The sequence below is a fragment of the Taeniopygia guttata genome, chromosome 2 (genome assembly GCF_048771995.1).
Source record: "Taeniopygia guttata chromosome 2, bTaeGut7.mat, whole genome shotgun sequence".
Classification (NCBI taxonomy): Eukaryota; Metazoa; Chordata; class Aves; order Passeriformes; family Estrildidae; genus Taeniopygia; species Taeniopygia guttata.
Genome location: NC_133026.1, coordinates 54,915,183 through 54,940,448, shown reverse-complemented (window position 1 = coordinate 54,940,448; position 25,266 = coordinate 54,915,183). Strand labels below are relative to the sequence as shown.

The 25,266-nt window shown below is 39.7% G+C and overlaps 1 protein-coding gene across 3 annotated transcripts in view; it reads right to left on the bottom strand.

The window, feature by feature from the left end:
• Nucleotides 1–25,266, bottom strand: part of ITGA9 (integrin subunit alpha 9) — a 244,749-nt gene that overhangs the window by 31,061 nt on the left and 188,422 nt on the right. For all 3 annotated transcript variants that reach the window (XM_002199003.6, XM_030265373.4, XM_072924054.1), the window contains 4 exons: nucleotides 17,671–17,796; nucleotides 17,010–17,129; nucleotides 15,247–15,348; nucleotides 3,105–3,224 (listed from right to left, as the gene is read on the bottom strand). In XM_002199003.6, coding sequence (XP_002199039.3) covers nucleotides 3,105–3,224; nucleotides 15,247–15,348; nucleotides 17,010–17,129; nucleotides 17,671–17,796 — 468 coding nt within the window. The remainder of the gene's footprint in view (nucleotides 1–3,104; nucleotides 3,225–15,246; nucleotides 15,349–17,009; nucleotides 17,130–17,670; nucleotides 17,797–25,266) is intronic.

Genomic DNA, 25,266 nt, shown 5'->3' with positions numbered 1-25,266 from the left:
AGCAAGCAAGGACATTAAATAATATCTTGAGTTTTAGGCTTGGCTAAGATAGACCTTAAGACTACAGGAAAAAGTGCTAGCAAGACAGTAGAAGGTTTTAAGCTTAATAATGGTATATGGTGTATTGTTAATAGAAAGGAGACAAGCAAGCATTGTGTGAAGCAGGTGTACATGTACTTTTAGCAACTGGCTAGAACAATTGTCTGTAAGCTTTAGGAATATGCTATTGGCTAGAAAGTTTTTAAAATGTCCTGAAACAAAGAAATCTTTGGCTGTATGCTGGCTGTACATGAGCTTTTGCCATCTTCCTAACGTCTTAACGATGTAATGAGGCTGATGCTACAACAAAAGCTCAAGGAACATATCCAGCAGTCCCATCCTGTTCGTGTCCCCAACACACTTTCCCATATCAGTTTTATCTCAACTTTAATGTTACCATAATTTTAATAAATACAGTAAGTGGTGAGTGTGAAATATTACTTATTGTCCCAGATGTGTATGGCACATCTGTATGGCAGTTGTCTTGTGTTAAATGAGCAGTTTTTCCTTATCTCTTCCACAATCAATCCTTCTTCCTGGGAGACATCTGCTGATAATGGGCCATTGAGTGACACTGCATGGCTGATAAGAACTATGACATCCCATTGTGAGATGCTCCGCCCAGAGGGAGGAGCCAAGAATTTCTACCTGGATATAATCTTGAGATTCTGGCTTTTTCTGTGCTGGATTTTCCCAGAGGAATAGCTGCCTCTTCCACTGCATCTTCAGAGGAAGACTACACACCTTTTTTCTACAAGATCACTACTCCAACAGAACCACACCTGACACTCCAGGAGGACTGCATCTAAAATTCCAATTGGACTGCTGCCAACACCCTGTCCAACAGGGTGTCAGGTTGTATTCTGACTCTGTCAGTGTTGTTTTAGTTTACTGCACTGTTTATTTTATTTTTTTATTTTCTTCGCTAATAAAGAACTGTTGTTCCTGCTCCCATATTTTTTTGCCTGAGAGCCCCCCTTAATTTCAAATTTATAACAATTCAGAGAGAAGAGGTCTATATTTTTCCATTTCAGGGGAGGTTCCTGCCTTCCTTAGCAGACACCAATCTTTCCAAACCTAGACATTTATATATATTTATGTATTAAACTAAGATAAATAAAAATACTGGCTGATACTAGTTGTTCAGAGTTTTAATGACTTTTCTCTAAAATAAAATCTTAAATTATTGGATCCTTTAGTAATCATGCAAATCTGTGGATGAAGCACTGGAGCTCATCCTGACAAAGCCAAACTGTCATCTCTGACTCTGGGCAAGGCACCTCAAATTCCTTTGCCTCAGCACATATGCATGCAAAACCAACCATGTAATCCCAGTTATAGCTATTTGCTGCTATTACTTGGAATTTCTCTCAAAGCTTTCATGCAACAAAATGGCAATTTCTTCACATGCACTGAATGATCCCTATGAAATTTAAAAGGGCTTGAAGTATCAAGATTAACTCAGGAAGCAAAGAACTGTATTAACTGCAGTGTAGACCAAGAATTCAACTTGTACAAGTTTTACCTGAAGACTCACAAGGTGATATTTCTCTTATCTTGCACATTTTCAAACAGTTCATTTAATATCTTTTTATGACAGGAAACGAGTAATATGAAATCAGTCACAGGTATCAGCAGCAATATCCTTTATCAAAACTGTGTGTCATTGAGAATAAATCCGGGGCCTCTTCCAATCTTACATTTTTCCATTCTCATGGTTATTATTCTATCTTAACTGCATGGACTTTTTTTTATTTCTTTTACTATTTCTGACACAGAAAGCAGAAGTATTTCCCAAATGCCAGACAAACAGAAGTTATGACATATTGTAAACTGTGGTCAGATATTGTTTTCCAAATGAACATGGCTAGTAAATACTTAGAAATCTTTTAAACTGATTATAAAAGGACTTTAAATCTATAACCCATATAAAATTTATATATTATATTACATTACATTACAATATGATATGATATGATGATATGATATGATATGATATGATATGATATGATATGATATATAATCTGTAACCCAACTATACAGACATCTACATAATTTAAAAAAAGGAATTGCATGTCCAGTATTAGGTTTCTAAATCCATTTTATAGCTTCATGACCAGCAGCAATATGTCCAGCACACTGGGGCTGTGACCTCCTGTCTCAGCACAGTTGGCTAGCAGAGTCTGCAACACACATGCTACTAAACAGTGCAAGTCAGGCTCCTGGATTTCCTGACATGGGAATCAAAATAGTGCTGGACTTGTTCTCATGTGCACATTTGAGATTTAATTCTCTCAAAGACAGCCCCTGATCTCGACTGTGGTCATTTAAATTTATGGATTGGTAACAGGGAACTGAAAAATGAAAACACTTGAAGTTCTTTACCCTTCATATTTACCACACCAGATGGCTGCTGGCAATTGTTAGCATTAGCCCAGTTTAATACTGTAACAGTGCTTGGGTAAAAGAATTGCACTTTATCAGAGACGGTGTGAAGGTCATCTTGTAACAGGTCCAGATGCTTCTTGCTCTGGTAAGGCATTTTACTAATCTGGAACTCTTTTTCTGACGGATCAGAAAAAGGTATTGCTGGATACTCCTCTCCCAAGGGCATCTACCTCTCAGAAAGTAGCTACCAGCTAGTTTTTTCTAGACATGCACCCAATCTCTTTGCTGGTCAAGCAAAGTTGACCTGATTTTCAGGAAACTGCTCAAATCAGTGAACCTCAGTCATCACAAAAACATAGACATGCAAAGTATCTAAGTGTAATATAACAGATTTATATGAGAAATCTTCCATGGTCCTGAAATGGTTATCAGAGGTTTCAACTTTTAATACCCAGGCTCTAAAAAAACCCACTTTTTCACTTCTTCTTTATGTCATTAGTACTTGCATGTCCCTCACAAAAGCTTGTTTATTAAATTGGTTTTGCTGACTAATGACTTCTGTAATGGAGTAGACAATTATTCAGCTCCTAAAGAAAATGGATGTTAAATACATGGAAAAATTTAAGCTTCTTTTCCCTGTGATTAGCTTTGGTTTTATGTTGCATCTGTTACCTTACCTTCCATAAGAGCACAGCCAGCAACAGGAAGATGAGAATTCCCACCAACAAACTGATGGCAATGATCCATCCGACAACATAACCACGAGGCTCCAGATTGTGCAAGGCCTCGAAGACCACCTACATAGCAATTAGAAAAAGATCTTTTTAGAATTGGAAGTTGTATTGTTTTCTCTTGTACTTATTACACAAATTGTATAGTGGCCTCACTGATCATATTTCATCTGTCAAACAAATAGGGAATGCAGCCTTAATTTAGTGCTTTCCATTAATTTTTCCCAAAGGATTTAAAGCTTTCAAGTGGATTTTTAGTAGCTGTGTGTTGGATCCAAAGAATATCAGCCTCCTCTCCAGTGTAACACTTACCCTGCCAAGCCCCAGCACTGAGCTTATTCAGGTGCTGGGCCCTCAAATGTGCACAAAGTTTTGCATGAAAAAATCCATCTCTTGGATTGCCAGGGATTAGCATGACATCTTGCATGGCTTGTCTTACTCATCATGTTCTGGCCCTGCCAAACCCTCTGATGCTTCACATGAAATATTCATGATGAACTTCTGTGGGCTAGGTTTTCTCAAGTGAATTTCTTCACACTTGTTATCAGGGAGATGCTGGCGTGGCTTTCTAGGTAAATAGACAGTGATTAAGAAACAGGAGTAGCCTAGCATCCTGATATACTGCTGAAATGTTTTTGGGGAGGGGAAAGGGGGTTTGGATTTTTTAGCTGGGTGGGAGTAGTCATTTCCCAGCTTGGAGGAGAGACAGTCATGTTGGGTTTTTTTTCACCTGGGACAGTGGTTTCAACATTGCCGTGGAGATCTGCCTGCCACCTGCTTGTAAGCCTATTGCTTGCAAGAGAGAGAGTCCTGGCTGCCCCATTGACTGAGACTTCGGCAGCTACCGGCACCGAGAGAGACAAGCACAGTCCATGTGGGTGCCTGTGGGAGACATTCCTTTCCACCCCCTCCCTGAAGCCACTGTGTGGTGAGACGCCTGAAGCCGGAGCTGCTCCCGCCAGACCTCTTCTCTGCATGGTGGTGCAACATCACGATAAATCCCTGCCTTCCTTCCCAGTGTATGCTAACTGCAATTAGTGGTGCCAAAGACCAATCACCACTCACATGTGTGCCTTGAGGAGTAATTTTTCTTTTCATTTCCCCTTCTCTCCCCGAGCTGCTAGTATCACCACCAGGGAGGTCCCGCTCTTGCATCAGAGTACCCCCTGAAGCCACAACAGAAGTACTGCAACTTCTCTACCTCACCTGAGTCACCATGACCCACTGTTGTGGTTGTTGCTACACCAAAGGGGAAATAGCTTAACAGGCGGGAAAAATCTGTTATTGGGGATTTTTAAAATAATTGTTGTTGTTGTTTGTTCTGTCTTGTTACATATATACAGTGTAGTAGAGAACTGTTCTTCCTTTTCCCATGTTCTTGCTCGAAGCCCTGAAATTTTTGAAGTCACAATAACTTGGAGGGAGGCGTCATTTTTGCATTCTAGGAAGGTTTCCCCCTTCCTTGGCAGATACTGGTCTTTTAAACCAAGACTGCTTGCTAACTACTTTTTCCCCCCCAAAAAAACTGGACAACTCATACATCACTATTAAATACAAATCATCCCTGCTGTGCTTTACAAGACACATTGTGTGAGAGGCAAGGACACATGCAGTCATAGGTTCGTCTGGAAATGCTGGGAGCTGTTCTCTCTTTTTCTATAGCATGTATGGCAGGGAAATACAGACAACAAAGAGCCTTCACACCATCTGTCTCAAGAAAACAATGGGAGCAAATTACATTATTCATATACACTATGTGAATTTTCAATCTCTTATTTCAATCAAAACTAGTTCCTCAGTAGAAAACTCAAGAACATCTCCTCTCAGTGAAGGCTATTTCTGTGTTAAATTCTGCAACATCCAGCGAATGCGGAGAGGCAGCAGGGGGTTTTTTAAAGGTAATTTATTTGCTTTGTCTGGCTTTGTTTTGCAAGACAAAGTAGCTGGTTTTCCTTCCTCCTTCACAAACCACTTTCACCTTCTTTGCTTAAAAATGACAAAACCATTTTGTGAATGTTATAAATGGGTAATGCCATGGTTTGGTCTTACAATTAAGAGATGAATATTATGTGTATATTAAGAGAAGTTTTATAGATGCATGGGTATGTTATTGTTGTATGTTCTCCCCATGCAATCGAGGATACTACTGGTTGCCTTGGCCACAAAGGCTCACTGCTGGCTCATGGACAGCTTGTTGTCCACCAGGACCCACAGGTCCTTCTCTGCAGAGCTGCTTTCCAGCAGTTTGACCCCCAGCCTGCACTGGTGCAGGGGGTTATTCTTCCCCAGACACAGGACTCTTGGTTGCCTTGGTTGAACTTCAGACCTTTCTTTTCTGCCCATCCCTCCAAACTCTAGAGGTCTTTTTAAAGGGCTTCACAACCCTCTGAGAAATCAGCCACTACTCCCAGATTTGCGCTGTCAGTGAACTTGTTGCCCCTTCCCCCAAGTCACGGATGAACAAGTTAAACAATACTGGGCCTGTAACCAAATAGCAGATATGAGCTTGCTACTAAGCCCCAGGATTGAATGACAGGGGCTTCTCCCAGTCAGGTCCCTTATGAAGCTGCAAGCATTTCACTGGCCAGAGCCCGAGGGGTGTGAAGTTCAGACCAATGAGAACATACAGACTGGGTCTTTCAAAATGCCCTTTATAAGGAAGGGCTTGGCAAAATAAACTTCCTCTGTGCCACACGAACATCAGGGGTGAGTGTTTCTGTCTCCTTGTCCTTCACCTCTCACATGTGATTTAACATGCAGTGAACCCTGAGGTAATAAGAAGTCAGCAACACAGAGCAAAGGAGACACGTGGCATTATAGTTGGATTTTGGTCTACAAACCAAAACCTGATTAACAAATGGCCAAGAGTTGGAAATCAGGGTAGGGCCCAGATTACAGGGCGTCAGAGCCCAGATTGGTGTTTGGAACTGGAGAAATACAGTGGGAAGTTGGAACCATGGTGTAGAAGTTGGAACAGTGTAAAAAACACACTTTTGGTGTAAAACCAGTACTCACTGGTTAGACAGTGGTAAAAAAAAACCCTCAGCAGACAGCAAAAAGTGCTGTGAGTGTTTAAAAACCTGTTTTGTGGACTAAAACTGCAATCAAGACCATGGGAGCTTGGATATTGGGCCAGAAAATTCCGTGATGCAGGACTGAAAAGCAAGATGCATTCTATTTGCCATCTGTATGGCAGTTGTCTTGTGTTAAGTGAGCAGTTTTTCCTTATCTCTTCCACAATCAGTCCTTCTTCCTGGGAGACATCTGCTGATAATGGGCCATTGAGTGACACTGCATGGCTGACAAGAACTATAACACCCCATTGGGAGATGCCCCGCCCAGAGGGAGGAGCCAAGCATTCCTACCTGCATATAATCTTGAGATTCTGGCCCACCAGCACAGATTTTTTTCTGGGCTAGGTATTCCCAGAGGAATAGCTGCCTCTTCCACTGCCTCTTCAGAGGAAGACTACACCCTTTTCTACAGGATCACTACTCCAACTGAATCATACCTAACATTTCAGGAGGACTGCAGTCACAATTCAATTGGACTGCTACCAACACCCTGTCCAATAGGGTGTCAGGTTGTATTCTGACTCTTATCAGTGTTGTTTTGGATTGCTGCACTGTTTATTTTTTTTATTTTCTTTGCTAATAAAGCACTGTTATTCCCACTCCCATATTTTTACCTGAGAGTCCCCCTTAATTTCAAATTTATAACAATTTGGAGGGAATGGGTCTACATTTTTCCATTTCAGGGAGGCTCCTGCCTTCCTTAGCAGACACCTGTCTTTCCAAACCAAGACACAGGTACTGATTTTCTTCTTTTAAAAAAGAGGGATTGTTTCCCAGGAAGTGGGGAATCCTGGCAGATGCCAGCATTGTCCAGGGACCCGGTGGGATTGATTGTGAAATCCAGCCACATCGAGAGATGGCGGCCGCCATAACCTCAGCAGGCTACACAGCCCTTGCAGCTCTGAAACACCCCTTGCCCACTCCAGACTGTTATAGTCACTATGCAGCCACTTCAGGCCATTATATTGCAGGTCTGGGCAGGCACACCATGCTGCCCTGCTCCAGGGGACCAGACTGCAGGGCGTCCGCTCCAACTCCTCCCGGGACTGGGAGGAATTCCACAACCATTACTCCATGCCACAAGCCCTGCACTCTACTCGGCTGGCCCAGCAGCACCTCCATCCAGCTGACATCACGGGGTGGGGCCCTGCCCTGATCCAGTCCCAAAGGGACACAGCCAAACCTCCGTGGAGTCTGGCTGCACCTCCAGTAGGAGCGGCCCCACCACCAAGTCTGCCGCCAAAGAGAGCTGCAGAACTCAGAAGCAGAGCAGGGGAAAAACTTTTGCAAGGGTCCCACTTGGAAAAAGGCAGTGCAGGAGACAGGTGGGGTTGTGGTACCGCAAGGACAGATATGGTTGAGTCTGCCTGAATAGGTGGACTTGGACACGTGGGTTAAATGTCTCACGGCAGCTGAAATCTAGACACACTGTCATCCAGCCAAGAGAGAAGCCAGCAGCTGCTTGCAAATGGATGGTAAAGAGACAAACAGACACTAAGTTGCCTTCCCTACAAGGCATTACAACCACATTACCTCTTAATAAATCAAGATTTTCATTTCCCAGAAAGTCTAATAAACTGAAAACATTTGCAGAGGGTAAAGAGTTCATAATACAGTATTTGTTGATTTTGTTTGCAATTGCTAAAGCTAGAATAAAGTGTTATCTTTCTGTCTCTGACTATTACTGTTGTGCATAAGGGAAGCATTAGTATGTGTATTGTTATGTATTTTTTTAATACTCCTACTAATTATTGTTGCAATATTTCAAGAAGGATTGGTAAAATCCAGGGGATGTTCACTAAGATATTAATGTTAAAAACTTTCCATTTTGTTTTGCACTGAATATTAATACAAATTTGTTTCTAAAATGTAGAATGCAGGAAATGTCTGCCAACCAAGTCATTGGACTGATCAACCTATGAATCTGTCTGGTAAAGATTCTGTACAAAAAAAAAACGAACCCTTTTTCTTTTGAGACAGACATAGAGGCTTTGTCTAGAAGTAGCCTCCAAGTTTGCTCATAGTGAAAAAGAGACCTTCCAGCAACTCCCTTTCTTATTAATGCTGTTAAAAAATGCATGTTTTATTTCTATTTCTACTTATTATACAAAGAAAAAAAGGGAAGAAAAGAAAAGTTGGGGTGAAGGTACACTCCCCCTTTTTGAGTTTTAAGTGGTGTCATGTTCTTATGTTTTATAATAAGTCATATAGCAGTACAATATTCCTATGAAATCCAAGGTAAAGGACCCTGGGCAGCATTCTGAAGTCTCTTCAAAAGAACAATGTATCACAAATGACCACCTACCTCAAGGACAGTCAATACAAGGACTTGCTTTGTTTACAAAATATTTTCCTGTTTACAAACTGTTTTTCTGTTTACAGACTGTTTTCTAGGTGTTGGGTTCTTCAAGGGATAAATGGGTTACAGGTTGTTTTTAATAGTTGGGTTTTTCTATAAGGGTTAAATGGGTTAAAGGTTGAATGCTTTTTGTTTTGTATAAGTTGTAACATGTAAGCATTGTGCCTGTGGCCTGAGTTCTCCCCCAACACATCCTAAACATTAATGCTGTGGCTTCCATGCAAAATTGGCCCATACTGTCTTCTGTTGTCCCGTTTGGAAAGGGCCCTTGCAGATGGGTAACAGAAAATAAATTACAAATTTTATTAAACAAGGAAGGGTGAGATGTTACTGAATATCAGATACATGAGCTTGCTACTAAGCCCCAGGATTGAATGACAGGGGCTTCTCCCAGTCAGGTCCCTTATGAAGCTGCAAGCATTTCACTGGCCAGATCCTGAGGGGACATGGAGTTCAGGCCAATGAGAACATACAGACTGGGTCTTTCAAAATGCCCGTTGTAAGGAAGGCCTTGGCAAAATAAACTTCCTTTGTGCCACACAAACATCAGGGGTGAGTGTCTCTGTCTCCTTGCCCCTCACCCGGCACACATGACCTAACATGGGCCCAGCACTGAACCTTCGCAGACACCACTATTGACAGGCTTCCAGCTAGACATTGTGTCACTATAACACTCTGGTATCTATTGTTTAACCAGTTCTCAATCCACCTCACTAGTCATTAATCCAGTCCACACTTCCTGACTTTGCATGAGGATGTTGTGAGAAGCAGTGTCAAAAGCCTTGTAGCAGTAGAGGTAGACAACACACACTGCTCTCCCCTCATCCATCCAGGTGGTTGTCTCACCATAGAAGGCCATCAGGTTGGTCAAGCATGATTTGACTTTAGTGAATCCATGCTGACTACTCCTGATGCCTTTCTTGTCATCCATGTGGGTAGAGATGGCCTCCAGAATGAGACACTCCATCACCTTTCCAGAGATTGAGTTAGGCTGATTGTCTGGTAGTTCCCTGGGTCCTCCTTGCTCTTTTTGAAGACAAGGGTGATATTTCTCAGGCACATCTCCTGATCACCACGACCTTTCAAAGATGATTGTGATGTACTTCAAAGATGGTCTTGCTTTGGTATCATGATAACAAGACTTGAAAACATAGCAAATAGACATGAACTAAGCTCCAAATATTTAGCATTATCCAAACATATTCTCGTAACTAGTATCACAATATTCAAAATAGGTCTTAAACATGGACCAGTTCTTCAACCAAGAAAAAATAATTTCAGCATTTCAGTTAATAGCACAAAGCCATTGTCAGACTTTTAAACATATTTTGCTGAACAGAGAGCTTCTTATGCAGCAGACTGTCCCTCACACCCAGTGTAAGGGAAATACCAAATAGAGATCAAACAAGACCTTCTGCCTTCCTTGTTGTTGGCGTTGAAGATTCTTTCTCCCAAATAATTTTTCCCCATAATATGTTGCTAGGAGACAATAATGCCTGGGTACTTCAGAGAGAAAAGAAGTAGCCACAGCTCAGGGGAGGGGTCCAGCTGGCTACTCTCTCTCTTCACCTGGGGTTTTCTCTGGGAAGGGCAGAGATACTGCAAGAATTTGGCCGGGAAAAGAAGGGGCTGAGGCAACTGCTAGCTCTATCTTTCTCTCTCTCTCTCTCTTCTTCAGAGGAGGACGGTTGAGCTGGAGGGAATTCACTGCCACCACTGGAGCCTTACCTGGTCCTGCTTCTTCTGCCGTGGGCTGAGCATCTGCTCATGAAAGAGGCTACCTCTTTACATCCTACCTCACTGAAAAAGGACTTTCACCATCCACTCAGGTGCTTCAGGGGAAACCCCAGGATCCTCGAGCCCCCTTCCCATCCAAGGGAGCCTCTCTCCCCCAGCCATATTCAGGAACAAATGGAAAGGCAAAACAAAATGAATAACTTAAGATGACAAAACTGATATGGCAGCAAATAATTTGCTGGCAAGGAGGCTGCAAAGCTGCTGGAGAAAGCTCCAGCCAGGTATTAAAAGGTAAGCTGGGGAGAACTGGTGCCTTAAAATGCTGAGTGTTTCTAAAAAATGAGAGACTGGTGATGGATTACTGAGTGTTAGAGGTATTCCCACATGCATTAAAAAAAAAAACAACTGGAACATAATGAACACTGTTTAGTACCACAGGCTAGACAAAACACAGACATGGAGAACAGGCCAAAGTCAGAAGTCCTCCATGCTGCAGGCAGACAGCTAAAGCTTAAGTTCATGAATATACATTTAAATCTCTTTATATAGAATATGCATAAAAATACATCTTCCAAGCCTTCACAATCATAAACTTACTTTTTGTGTTTTCTTTGCTATTGTTTTTCTCCAAAATATATTATCATTGCAAACATAAACATACCTAAATCCTGAGCAGAAAAAAACCCATGAAGGACAACCACTTGCATGTGTTGCATTGTCTTGGTCTAAGACAATTTAAAGGGAAACACTCTACAATGAGTTCTCCCCCTTAGTGTTAACCAATCCCTTTCCACCAATAAGAAGAAACCAAATCCTAGTAGATATAAGTGAAAAAACAGCAGTTTACTAGCAAGCAAAACAGCAACAGGCAAAAAAAACCAGTAAACAATCACTAGATACAAAATTGCTAAATCTCACAAAACCCCGCCAGAGACAAAGAGAAACTTGAACTTGCAGAGTGACCCATCCTAAGATGCTGTCCACCACAGCTGAATGTGTGGTTCTAAAGACAAAGGGAAAATGGCAGCAAACCCTCCCAGGAAGGTAGAAGCTTCCAAAGCAGTACTAGCAGCAGACAGGAATTGCCCAGGTGTGTGGGATCAGTGTTCCCACTTGCTGCCACCTCCTGACACCTGCTGGACTCTGCCAGTTTTGGTGTAGCTGCCTTGGGTTCCTACTCTGATGGAAGAGGAGAGAAGGAAGAACAGACTTGCAGCACTGATGAGCAGCGCCCTGGGACCAGACCAGCACTGGCTTAGTCTTGTCCACAGGTTTTGCAAAATAACAGTAAACTCTGAAACACTCTGAAACAGTTTCTGATTGCAAAATGCAGATTCTCCACTTGTTATTGTTGCAAGTAGAGGCAAGGAAAGGCCAAGAGGCAAGCTGAACAGGGAGAGAGAGAGATCTCTGGCTGTCCTAATTTTTAAAAAGCCCTGTGCACCACCTCATCATTCTGGCTTCTGGTGCAGGGTCTTAAAGAGAGAGTAACAATTTTGGGCATAGACAGATGGGGCTACAGTAACATTCTGGGTTACCTGGGATGTGCATTAAACCTAGAATGACTGAGCTGGAAATAAAAGAACAGTGAACTCCATCCAGAAGGCATGAAAGGTTCAAAGGCTTGAAAGAGCATATCTGTACTTAGTGGATAGCATCAGACAGCAACCTGAAGCTTCACTGTGTTGCAGGACCTGCATACGTTTTATCATGTATAAATGCTTTGCATTCCCTCACTTTTAGTACAGGAAGACTCAGAGGCATTTGGCTAGTTTTGTTGTGGTAAAATCCATTTAATTCTTTCTTCCACACTTCCAAAGACAGTCCTTTTGCTCCTTAAGAGCACTCCTCTTCTTCCTGCACACAAGTAGTGAGCAGAAAATATGGTCTCTTTGATCTGGTATTTGACTACTGTGCTCTCTTGAACCTTATTGTCGGTTTTGCTCATAGACCGAGAAGAAGAGAACCAAACCTTCATGGAAACTCACAGGATGAAGAAAATAAAGTATGCCTCCTGAAAATATGACACTAGTTTCAGACAAGATGTATGTATGTTAATACCACTGTCATCACAGAGCCAAATCCAAATTCTGATTACCTTCTTCATGTGATTTGTCTAATATAAGAACTCAAGCAGCCTGTTGTAACCAGAATCAAAAATACATAATTAAAAATCACATAAAATCATATCCAAATCCAGAGAAATTATTTGTGGGAATTGCACAAATGCATATTTTTTTAAAAAATGGGTTAATTTCAAAGACAGCCTGCTACGCAACTTAGAGATACTCACATACACTTTTGTATCTCCCTTAAAAATTATGTGTAGTTTCTCACGGAGTTGGTGTTTATATGGGTGGTCCACTATATATTTCTTATACTAGCATTAAAAAAATCAGCCTTCCTTTTTCCATTTGTCTTCTATCTCAATTTATCTTCTTTACAGAGAATTTCCACTCTCATACTATACACTATAATGTAAAAGCGCCATTTGAAATAATGGCACCTCGTCCTAAAAAAAAATTAAATGTGATAATAATTCCACATTTAGCCATAGAAAGCAAAAAGGCCTTTTCAATCTTAGCAAGATAAAGTGTCCAAGAAATATCAAGGAACACTGTCATAAACAGTCTCATAGGAAGTCCATGTGCAACTGTACAGAAAGAGCTATCCAAATGGATACAGTACAGCAATCTCTGGTCAATGAAGTGTACAGGATGAGCTTTGAAAAGGAAAAGAGGAGGTTGAACGATGACATTTTCTTTCTCCAGTCTCTCTTTCCAGCTAAATAGTTGTGGCTTGCAACAAGTACTCTTCCCTTCCGCATTCCACAAGAAGAGAACACAGAAAAATTAATACCTTGAGCCAAGCCATATCTTAAATTTTTGCCTGAAATGACCCTGTGCAAAACATACAGCAATACTAAAGCTGGCATACGGAAATACCATAAAGCAGAGAGGAAATGGCACTCATATGAGAAAAGATTTGAAACTACAGATTAATGTTACATGGCTGCATTTCAAGCATGCTCTTTCACGGCTAGGGCTTCCCAGGAATTGGAAGCAAGCTCTTGTTTGAAGCTTAAGATTACTTCCCAACACACACGCAGTGCACTTCATAATGCAACTCAAGGCTTGATGAAAGGTTTTCTGAGAATAGGAAAGGACAACTTCTTTTTTCGCCTAATTTTCTTTTCTCTTTTTCTTTAAGCATTAGATAACAGTGAAATACAGCAGAACTTGCATTCCTAGAAAAAAAGCACTTCTAAGTTTTGAACATTAAAAAATAGCAATCTGACACATTTTACAGTGTGCCTATCATTCTTAGATATCTAAGAGCTTTTACAGTTGAAAATATTTGTCACTGAGATGCTGGGTTCTTCCATTTCAGTTGAGACATGGGTATCACAGTCAAGTGTTACTTCAGTCATGTTATAAATGGGTAATGTAATGGTTGGCTCTCACAAGTAAGAGATTAATATTATGTGCATGTTAAGAGAAGTTTTATAGATACATAGTTAACGTTATTTTTATATGTTTTCCCCATAGTCGTCTTTCCGGTCTTCCTTATATTGTTGTCACTAGTCGAGGCATTTAGGGGAGGGCAACCTTGTTACTAGGAGGTGTGGCACGGCAACACCTGACCACCAATCAAGTTGTAAGAAAGTGATCTCCACCAATGGATGGCAGAGAAGTAGTTGACTGACAAGACTTTAGGAGGGGGCAGGAGTATAAAAGGCAGAGCATCCATTTTGTACACGAGCATGTGGCTGCTGGTCACAGAGACTCTCAGCACCTTATTCAGTCCTCTGTTGTATTTTTGTTAAGATTTAATAAACCTTTGAAATTTTAAAAGTGTCATGTCTCAAAAGTTATTAATGAAATTTTGCCATACAGCTGCAAGATGTGATCTGTGCAAGCTGCAGAACTAAGGAGAGGCCAAGGAATGCATTAACACTTATGACTGGAGGCCACTTATAAGGCACATTCCCAGCAATGGGTACCTATGTTTTTCATTTTAACTTCCAAACCTATTGTATGGAATGGTACAGAAACATGACAAAGAAAAGAAAACAGAAGGGAAAAAAGAAGATTCTGTCATATTAAAGAACTCCTTTTTCTGACAGGTCTAATGAAATAGAAATTCAAGACTACAGTTACAGACATGATTGTTGAGAGATACATCTTGTGCAAATAGCTGTAGAGTGAGATGCTGATTTAAATGCAGACTGAGCCCTTGGTAGGATCCCAACACAAGAGGCTGTGAACTGGGTGGTGCCAGCCAGGTGAATGGACACTGAGACACAGCGGTAACAGTGAACTGCCAGACTTTTGGATAACAGAAGAAAGGAAGACCAATGGCACCAAAAAGGTAGGGGACTCAGAAGGAAGAGGAAGATCAACACAATATTTGGTATCAGCTCGTATTTGATTTTTACCAGCTTAGCACAAGAAAAAAAGTTAAATTAATTTCTGAAAGTTTAGACACCTTTTTGCATTTTTACAGCTCCCAAAATATCATTAATGCTTCTAAATATTTCATTCTGGCACATGTGAAAAGACAGTGCTGATGTTTCAAGTCTCTTCTAGGTTTTCAAGGGAAATTTGAATAAGATTAAAGCAAATGTTAACCCTAAATCAGGACCTAAACCTAATTTTTGCATTAATACCTCAAGAGTATTTTAGCTAGTACAACAGAGATCACTCTGGTTTGACATAACATCATTCACTCTGTTGACATGGTTATCACAGAGAGCCAAACCACAAAACCACAGTTCACAGTACTGTCAGTGTAGTCAGGCAAAGTCTGGGCAGTCTTGTGGGTTAGCCCACGCACAAATTCCAGTTTGTATAGAGCTCTCAGTAATTTCCAACTTACTGGGATAAGGAAACATTTCTCTTTAGGTTTGTGTACTCACTGGTTTTTCTCCTGGGTTCCCATTGGGCACCTCCACAACTCTGAGATCATGGTCCACCTGCAGCCTTGCCCTTGTGACAAACTGGATGACCGATGAACTGTCCTGAGAAGTAAAAAGAGGAAGAACTGGACTTAACAACAACAATAAAAGCATTAATCCCCCTGTCAAAAAATGCCCAACAAACCATCAAACAATTGCCAGTATAATAAATACACCCAGACAACACTTAATGAAGGCTAGGCTGGCAGTTAAGTATCAGCCTGGTTACAACTCTGCTTTGAAAAAATATACTTTATGCTCATAACAGACAGATATACCTGAGCATATTATTTCAGATTATAGCAAAATCAGGTATGTTAGACTTTAAGCACATACTTTGTACTTGGTTTGTTAATGTTTCCCACATCTACCATGAAAGCAAGACAGAGAATTTCCAGTGACACAGGCAGGCTCAATATTGACTGTGAAAAATGTTCCGATTTGTTTTTCAAGTGAACAGAAAAATGATATACAGAAACTGGGATAAACTACAATATATCCCAGGGGAAGAACTTCTTATTTGAATCTGTGCATGGCAAATATCTTAATTATTCACTGCACAATTCCTCTCATTAATACATATTTCTCCAATAAAATGCCCAGTGCATTTTAACAGGCACATTTCAATAAAATGTCATTTAATCTTACAGATTACTCCCTTGTATGCGGTTTGCCTTGGGAAGAGTATGAAATAAGTAGAAAACGGTATGCACTGGTGATACTCAAACATGTATAAACACTCTATGTCTTTTAAAGGAGTATTGCTAAAAGTAATCTTAGAAGGGACCCAGCAGATAGGATGAATCCTGGCTATTCCCAGGTTTGAATTTCCCAGAAGCATATTTTGCATGCACTCAGCTACTTGTTTACATATTTCAGCATTTCTATAAGCATGTAACAAATACCTGAAACTTCCAGCCATGCCTGTACATTGACAGACTTGCTGGTTTCAATTGGAAAACCTCAAGGCTATTAATTACTTTAGCAACTGTTTTCTAATAAGGGCTCTCTCTGATGCTTTTAATCTAACAACTATGAAAGACAGGTTTATTTTAGTAAGTTTATGTTATCAGCTTTCTCCTCCAATTATCTTATTCCCTCATAATCTTAACAGTATCTTGCCAGAATTAGAGTCAGCATTTTTGCAAGGAAGGGAACACAGGTGAAAATGCAGTAAATCACAAAAAATTTAAAATATTTACTGTCTCATTCAGCAGCTTCAGGGAAGACAGAAATTAACTGGCAACCATTTGTTTCTTGCCACAAATGTTAAGGTCAGCATTAATGCGGTCATGATGCATCTTTGAATAATAAAAATTTGAAGTAAAAATGACAAAATACTGCCATGTCTCTGTTTACACAGGAAGATAATACATAGCTGGTCACAGTTTACATTCACCTACATTTTTTAGAATGAAAACTTTCAAAAATCAATTAGATTTTCAGAAATCTCTAGCTAAAACACCATGCACACAATTAAGGGTCTCATTTGTCACTTTTCAATATATAAATTTTTGAATTAAATTTATTTCTATCTTAGTGGGTAACGGGTAAGAAATAAGATTAACAGCTCCATACACACTGTTAATAAGTAGATCTTTCTTTGATATCGTGATTATTTTTCCCACACTAGTAAAGAGGAAAAAATTGAAGTTTTGAGTTTATTGGTTCACATAAGCACACTTAAATTGGCATTGAAGACAATCTACAAGGAAACCACGTACCTTTTTCAGTATCTCAGTATTCAGCAGCATGTAGATATTTATATCACAGGACTCTGCTTTAGGTAGGGAGCTTATGTTGCAGTGTACAACTAAACAAGATCTGCCTGGTCTTTCACAATCCTACAGGAAATATGGAAAAAGTTGTTAGGCAAAGGAGGTAAAAACTAAAATGACAAATTGCAAAATTCAATGGTAAATTATAAACAGCAAACACACCAGAAAATGAAGTTATATAACTGCTATAATACAGCACTCTTGCACTGAAATAGCAACTTTCAAGACCCAAAGGTAGCTGGCTACAGATGCCTACATGAAAGCAAACCAGGTAAAATTCAGTCTTCTACAGAGCTGCTGAGCCAGGCACCAAGTGCAGTGACCCACTGCCCCCATATGCCTTTGATAGAACAAGGCTCTGGTTACCAAGTGTGTGCTGCCATGTCAGCTAAATAAATCCCTTTCCACTGCACTTCCTGAAACTTCCTATTTACTTTTGAAAAAACAGACAATTACAATCACTAAACGTCCCCCCAGCACATCATCAATATTGTTATATATGCTCCATAATGAACTATCTGCTTCAGATCAGCATGCCAACCATGCAAAATGTTTTGTAAAATATGTTGTAAGTTCAAGTGGTGCCATAAGCGGTACTGTTTCTTACCAATACTTTTCTTCCAGACTTCGTGAAAAAAGCAAATATCGTGTGGAAAATATTTTCATTTTCTTGAGGAACAACACATGGGCTGTGGTTTCTACGGAAAGAACAGCTTCCTTTGTCCTGACCAACCTGCATGCATAATTATAAATCACAATTATTATTCTGAATTAATGAAATTATACAAGAAGGTTGAATTAGCCTGTCTGTAAAAATACACCTAAATCTGAGCTAAATGTCTTGACTCCTATTAATAGTCAAAAGAGAAAAATAACCACCTTGGGAGTCAACCCTAAAGAAAGTATCTGAAGTAAGCTAAGTAAGATAATCATGCACTGAAAATGCTTTGACTGGACAGGATACGAATATGTCTAACCTAGCTCATGTGTAGGTTTCTGAGTTCTACATGTCTGAAAAAAGAGACAGGAGAAAAACCTCAGCAAAATGTATGTTATGACACAGCATTTTAAATTAATAGTTGTCCTAGTTGCAGAAATAGTAGGCGGAGTTTAGTATTAGGGCTGACACAAAAATCTTCCTCTACATTAACCTGCACAAGTTTGTTTATTGTTTCTTTAAGACTTGGAGTCAGAAGCAAAACCTCTGTGTTTTACCCCATTTCACAAAACTTGGAGGGATGCTTCATGCCTTTAAAGCCAGGGGATAGAAACATGGAGCTCTCTCTTCCCTTCTTTCCAGGCTCTCAAGCATTTTAAAATCTCTTCAGCTGCTGCCGCAGGTCATTTGCCACAGAGCGGACGGACTTGCCCTCTGTTGCCCACAGTTGGCACGCTGGAGGTCAGAGCCACTCCACGAGTTCCAGCGGCTGCCAGCAGCTGTGCCACGCTAGGGAGAGCCCCTGGTGGGTGGCATGGAGTGGGCAGCACGGCAGCATTGACTGCTTTTGGACAAAAATAGTTTTTCCAAATTTTTTTTGTCCCTGTTACCTGTTGGTTATTTGTTTGGTGGAGCGAGGGAGGGAGGGAGTTTTGGAATAATGAAGGCTTGTTTGTTGTGTTGTTTCCTTCATTCTCTCTCGGCTGTATGGCCCAGGGAGGGGATTCTCCACCATTTTGTCTGTGTTCCCCAGCACAATTAGGGGTATCTCCTCTGCATTTCTGCGTGGGCTTTGAATTGTTTGCTTATGCATTTGTTGATTATTGCTGTTTTCGTGAAGTAAACAGTTTTTTTTTTCACTTGTATCTCTTCGTATTTGTCTCTCCTTATTAGTGGAAAGGGGAGAAGTTAAAACTAAGGGGAAGTAACTAATTTCACAGACCTCACCCTGTAAATTGTTTTAAACTAAGACAATAGTGTTACCCTTTGTACTACCTTTTTTGATGTTTTGGTGCATTCCTGTTTATATCAGAACTAACATTGTGTACACTGCATTGTGTAAATGCACAAGCCTAGGCACAAAGTCTGTTCTTTTACCTTTAGAAGAAATAGTACAAAAACCACACTTTTGTATCATTAGCTTATTCACTTGCCCAAGAAAGTGGATGACTGAGCCAAGTAAGACTTGAAAAGTACCAAACTGATAAAATGAGCTTCAGTCAAGATAATCTTGCTCAAGAAAAGCCTTCTCACTTTTTGCAACTTATGAATATTTACTGAAAAAAAACCCCAAAATTTAATAAAAACAATGACAACAAAGCATCAGCAAATTCTTCTTGCTACTATCCTTAAAGCCTGTAAGTGAGAGAGGGAGATTTTCTCACAAACCACTATAATAAATGATTTAGAACAAATTTGTGATCAGGACTAAAAAAAATACAGTATCCTTTTAAATGGAACCAAGTGATGGGAAAGAGCAATATCCACAGGGTGAATTCCTGTGTCAGAAGATGCTTATTCTGAAGAATTATTCTGTCTAGAAGATATGCAGTGAACGATAAGATGAATATTCATCTCCAGAACAAGATATTAAGGGGCTACCATCTAACAGGCTTTCAGCAATCAGAGTATTCTGGGAAAACCTCTGTTTAGAAGCACCACAAGAAAAGAAAATGCATTAATATGTGAAAAAGGAAAAAAGGAACCAGGAGGACCCCCCCAGAATACCGCTAAGTTTGGAAACAGTATAAAAAAAGACCCTGTGAAATCAGTACCTTGTGAACTGCCAGGGGTACGGAGCTGCATAGTCTGGACCCAGTTCACCCAGCACCGATCACCTGGCTCGGTGCTGATTTGCTTGTGGCTTTTCCAATTTTACTTTGATTTATTTTAATAAATTCTTTTAATTGTTAAATTGACTGATTTATTTATAACACCACCAATTGACATTCTTGCTCAAACTGCTGTTGACCTCCTCATATCCTCTGAGAGGATGAAAGATTGAAAACTTGTACCTTATTCAATTCATAAATCCTTAAAAGAGGGAAGGAAAAAGCTGTTACAGATACAAAATTACTGCATACTCTGAGTCTAATTAAGTATTACACAGTTTGTGTTAAGTATTGTGAAACAAAGAAGCAAAATCCAAAGGTCTGTCTAGATTTTAAATGCTATTTCCAGAAAAGTGATATCTATGTCTCTTTGAAAGTGATATAGATCCCCTGTCTGCTTCATTGGCCCACCACAAATTATTCATAATCTGTTCTTTGCAGTATGTATTCACAACGTGATTTACATAATCTGTCCTTACATTCCCAACAGATATACCCAAAGTTTACAGTCTCCTTGCGCTCAATTGAAGATTAAGACTATGATTTGTCCAGATAAACTAAAATGAGTTTTCATTATTTCGTTTAGGCAAGAGATTCACAAAGCCCATGGACATTTATTTCTTTGATCTTTCACAGGGAAATTAGATCCATATTGACTAGAAGGCTTATGTTAAATTAAAACAAAGCTAAAAGTCAGGATCTATTAAGTACTTGTTCTTTATTCCTGAAAGTTTAAATTACAGATGTCATTAGATTTATGCAAGAGATACTTGAAGGACAGTACAAGTTTCTGTGCTACGCAAACTTTTGGCATACTTCCTAAATAGTCCTGATTTATATCTTGTAAAAGTACAGTGTAAAAATGAGCCAAAGCAGAAATGTCTCACAAGACTAAAAGGAATTGTCTAGCATGAAGCAACATAAGTCTGGTCTTTTCTACTTGAAGTTACTATCTTTTCTTAAACTGAAGATTGGCATAATTTTTAAAATACTTGAGCTGAAACAGAGAAAAGCACCTCCAGAGGAACAACTCTGAACTTGGAAATACCTTTTCCTCTCTGCCAACTATACAGCAGTCCTATAAAAGGTGGATTATAAATTTCGTTTTTCAGTCCATATTAGGAGGGAAACATGCAAGAACTAAACACCTCCTGTTACCTGCATTGCTCTGGAACAGACCTTTGGGTCACCTATACCCTGTTTTAGCAGCTGAAGTCAGAGCCTACTTCCTAGAAGGCTGACACTGCTATTTGGTCACCAGATTTTGGGCCAATTCAACCAGGCAGAAATTAGATTACACTCATCTGTGTACCTGTGATCAATCAGCATGTGCTGACAGGAAAGGATGCAAGGCAACTGAGCAGCAATCAATTTCTTTCAGCACTTTTGGAAGCCACAGAGTCACAAAACAAAATTTAACAAAAAAATTCTAAGTGGATGGATCATGCTAAAGTAGAAGCATCCTTTTCAAAGGACTGGCCACAGTTGATTTGGTGTGATTTTTTGGGGGTTTTTTGGTTTGTTTGTTTTGTTAGGATGACTGTTAGACACCTTATATTTCACATTGTGTGTTATTCTCAATTTTTACATGCGTAAGGGTTCAGTAAACCAGCCAGAAAAAACTAGTAGCAGCTTTTCAATAAACTTTGTTTTCAATTAAATATTCATCTGTAGAAAGACAGCTAGTTAAATAACATCTTAGCACCAAACTCTTTGCATTATGCTCAGACTGAACTGCATCTCTGAAATACAGATAATGATTTGTATTGTGAGTCTCACTGTGAGTTTCTTCTTGTTCAAACATGATGCTATCCCAGCCACCTAGTGGTACACAAACAAGGAAGTTTCTGGCCAAATATTTACGAATTATAGATGCAAGAGCTGTAAAAGTCTTTGAAATGCAGTAGGGAGGAAACCAGGCTCTTCATCAGACTTGGAGTTTCAGGGTACCTGGCATTCCAGAGCTTTTTGAAAATTTCCATTTCTCCATTTCTCAGCAGCCTATAAACAGAAAAGGACTACCACCAGAGTGGTCTTCCCAGGATCCGGTATCCAACATCTTACAGAAACAGCAGAAGGGACTTTTTTTGAGCAGTGCATGGGATGTGGAAAGAGATGGGCACTGCTTTTGTAGTCAGTGCAAGAACCGTACAGAAACCAGAGAGAAATGTCAATATCTAACTCCTAACACAAATGAACAACCGGGGCAGGGAACAAGAGGCACAAAAAATCCTACATTAAGACTACAGATTGGGAAATAAAAATATTTCCCAAGAGAGGTACCAAATAGAAGTAGCCATGCAGCCTTCCAAGAAGGGACTTCCAGAGAGCTTTGTTGGAGCTGTCTCTGATGAAGGTCGTTTCATTCTGTTTTCCAGAAACTACTTATTAAGTCCTGAATAAAATAATGAGCAGTCTGGTGCACTGGTCTGATGCATACAGACAAATCTGTACTCGAAGTGTACCTAAAATCTGTACCCAGACAGAGGTAGACAAAGTCCATTTTAGCACATAAAGTATGCCAAAGAAAAAGGTAAACCAGGCTAATTGCATAGCATCATCGGCACCTGCGCACATTTTTCTAACTTCTCTCAGTCTGGTCCTGTGGTCTGAATGTGCTGCAGCCACAAATTAATGCCTGACCTACCAGATTTCACTGAACAGCTTTACGTTGCATGAAAAAAGGAGCCAATTTCAAAATTAAATTATTTTTTACTTTTTGTTTTTCTCTATATTCAGTGGTCTATGTCATCACATACAGTCTACACTACCACACATACCATGAGTTTTTTTGGGGTAACAATGTAAAATTTTTGTAACACAGAGGTAAGTATTACTAATTACTTATCCTAGTCTTCAACTCCTGGAAAACATTTATAATCTTAAAAAATATATTTTTTGCAAAGAAATTACATTTTCAGAATTCCAATTCTAAACTGAAAAATTTGTAAGGGGATGGAAATCCAAACATTTTATAAAATCTTTTCACAAAGATATGATATATCTATTATTTGTCATTTTCATTATTAGAATGAAGCATGCTTTCACTATCTTGAATGTCTTCAGCTTTCACGTGAGGCAAACTAACACGAAGAGCAAAAGTAAAATCTTTCCACAAAAGTTTTGACTGACAGTCGTTTCTTTTTACCATGTCTGGGGTGTTCCCATTCTCTAGCAATGTCTTGTCTTAGGCCGCAAAACACTTAACATCAATACATACATCATGTTTTTTTCTAGTTTTTACTCAATTTCAAAGGCATTTTTTGTCAAACTGCTCAGCTCCAGTGTAAAGAAAGGTAAAAAAAAAAATCATTCTGATATCCTCACTGCAGAATATCAGAGTAATTAATGAAGTAGTACAGCTGGCACTCAGCTAACACATGCATTCTTGGACACCACTCGATGTCAGAATAGCCTTCAAAATTTCACTGTAACAACAAATTATTGTCAGGTGTCTCACTTAGACATATGTGGCACTTGAACATCTTGACTTTCAGACAGTTTTTAGTGGCCATCTAAAATCTAAGGGACTGAAAATCATTACTCATTCCAGAATACATGTGTGTGTATACACATATATATGTGTATATATATATGTGTGTGTGTGTGTGTGTGTGTGTGTGTGTGTGTGTGTATCTATACATATATATCTCTGTGTGTGTGTGCATGTATATATATGTATGTGTATATATATATGTATATGTGTATGAGTGTATATATATGTGTAGTCTCCTATTGTATTCAACACGTATTCATATACATGTAACATGCATAAATGTAGGAAGATACAAGCCAGAACATTTGTACTACACAGACTGTAAATGGCACCTTGCATAACAGGCCTCTACATATCACCACAACTCTGCAAAGGCTAATAATATTACTAATCTGTCATCATGTAGAGCAGCAGAAAATCCCTCCTACTGCCTCTACCCACACCATTCTGTCATGTTATGATTACATAAATGATCACACTCTCATTCAGAGATAAGTTAATCTCTAGCTTTGTTAATTTACTGTGAGTTGCTCTCTCCGTGAAAATCCTATGAACATGCTTGAGAGATGTTTAAATAGGACCACCTGTACAATGGGTTACTCTGCTAATTTTTTGTTGTCAGCACAAACCACTAAACTTCTCAGAGACAAGATACAACCACCAGAGAAAGCATGCACGTTATTTCATGCTTTTATAATGCTCTATTTGCAACAGGGAAAAAATTACTGCAGGATGACTTTAATGGATTCTGAATATTTGAATCTGAATTACTTTTTTCCTGCTACTTTATAGGTTGAGCAGAGGCAAACCCATAAAGTAGAAATGGTTTTTCATCATGTAAGATTACACCACTCTTGAGAAAAAGTGGCAGGACATTTCAGAGTGTATCAGCTGTTTGTAAAACATATCATGTACACTCCACACATATCACATCCTAAAAAGCCTGCTGGATTTTTAATAGGGCTGTATGAGATTACCATGTTGAATTTATGGCATACATAGGGATCATCATCTCTGACTTTCCCTGCATGGTGTAGGGATTTATGAGAATATTTGGGCCTGGTTTGCAGCTCCAAGAAAGAGGTACTAGTGCAAAGGGGGAAAACACCACACATTTTCCAGGAAACACAGAGGATAACCAAGGGCTGCCCATGAAGCCAAGTCACCTGGGAGTGGTTGGAGTTTCTAGGAGAAATAATACAGCTGAATAATACTGTCGCAGCACATTCCTGTTCTGCTGTCAACTCTGTTTGCCACCTTCAGGGTATTTGCAGCATCATCTCTGCCCATCTGTAGCTACTCTCAGAACATGGCAATTTCTAGCACGCCTTTGGGGCTTTTCAGAAATTGCTGTAGTTTAGCAAACTTTTAGCAAACAGTTTAACAGCTTAGGCCACATAACATAAACTTCATAACATAACATGTAACATAAACTTCACAGGTGAACTGAAAGCCAGTGGCCCCTTCTAGATTTATCCTCAACCTATTAACATCCATCAAAGCAAGACCTCCCATTGTTTCAGGGCCCTGTATCCAGCACAAGATGGCAGCCTGGCAGAAGGAAATTAAATACAATTTCAAAATGGGCTGGACAGGACAGTTGAGGACCAAGCACCAAGTGTTGAGGACTAAGTGGATATTAGCAGCTGATGTGGGATTAAGTATGCGCAAGTGATAGGAATCTCTTGGAAGAATGAGACAGAAAAACAGGAGGAAAACTGGCTGTTGTTTCCAACAAAGCATTATGTACAATCTCTCTGTTGCATTGCTGTATATAAGAAGCCAAGGGCTATTCCTATATTTAATGACTGGTGGTTTCAGTTTGAAACTGAGCAGAAACACCAATTTCATGTAGTGGTTTTGGTCCGCCAATTTAAGATCTCCCCGATTTTGAGATTTTTCTGGCCAATGCACCAAAGAATATGGTGGGTTCAGTGC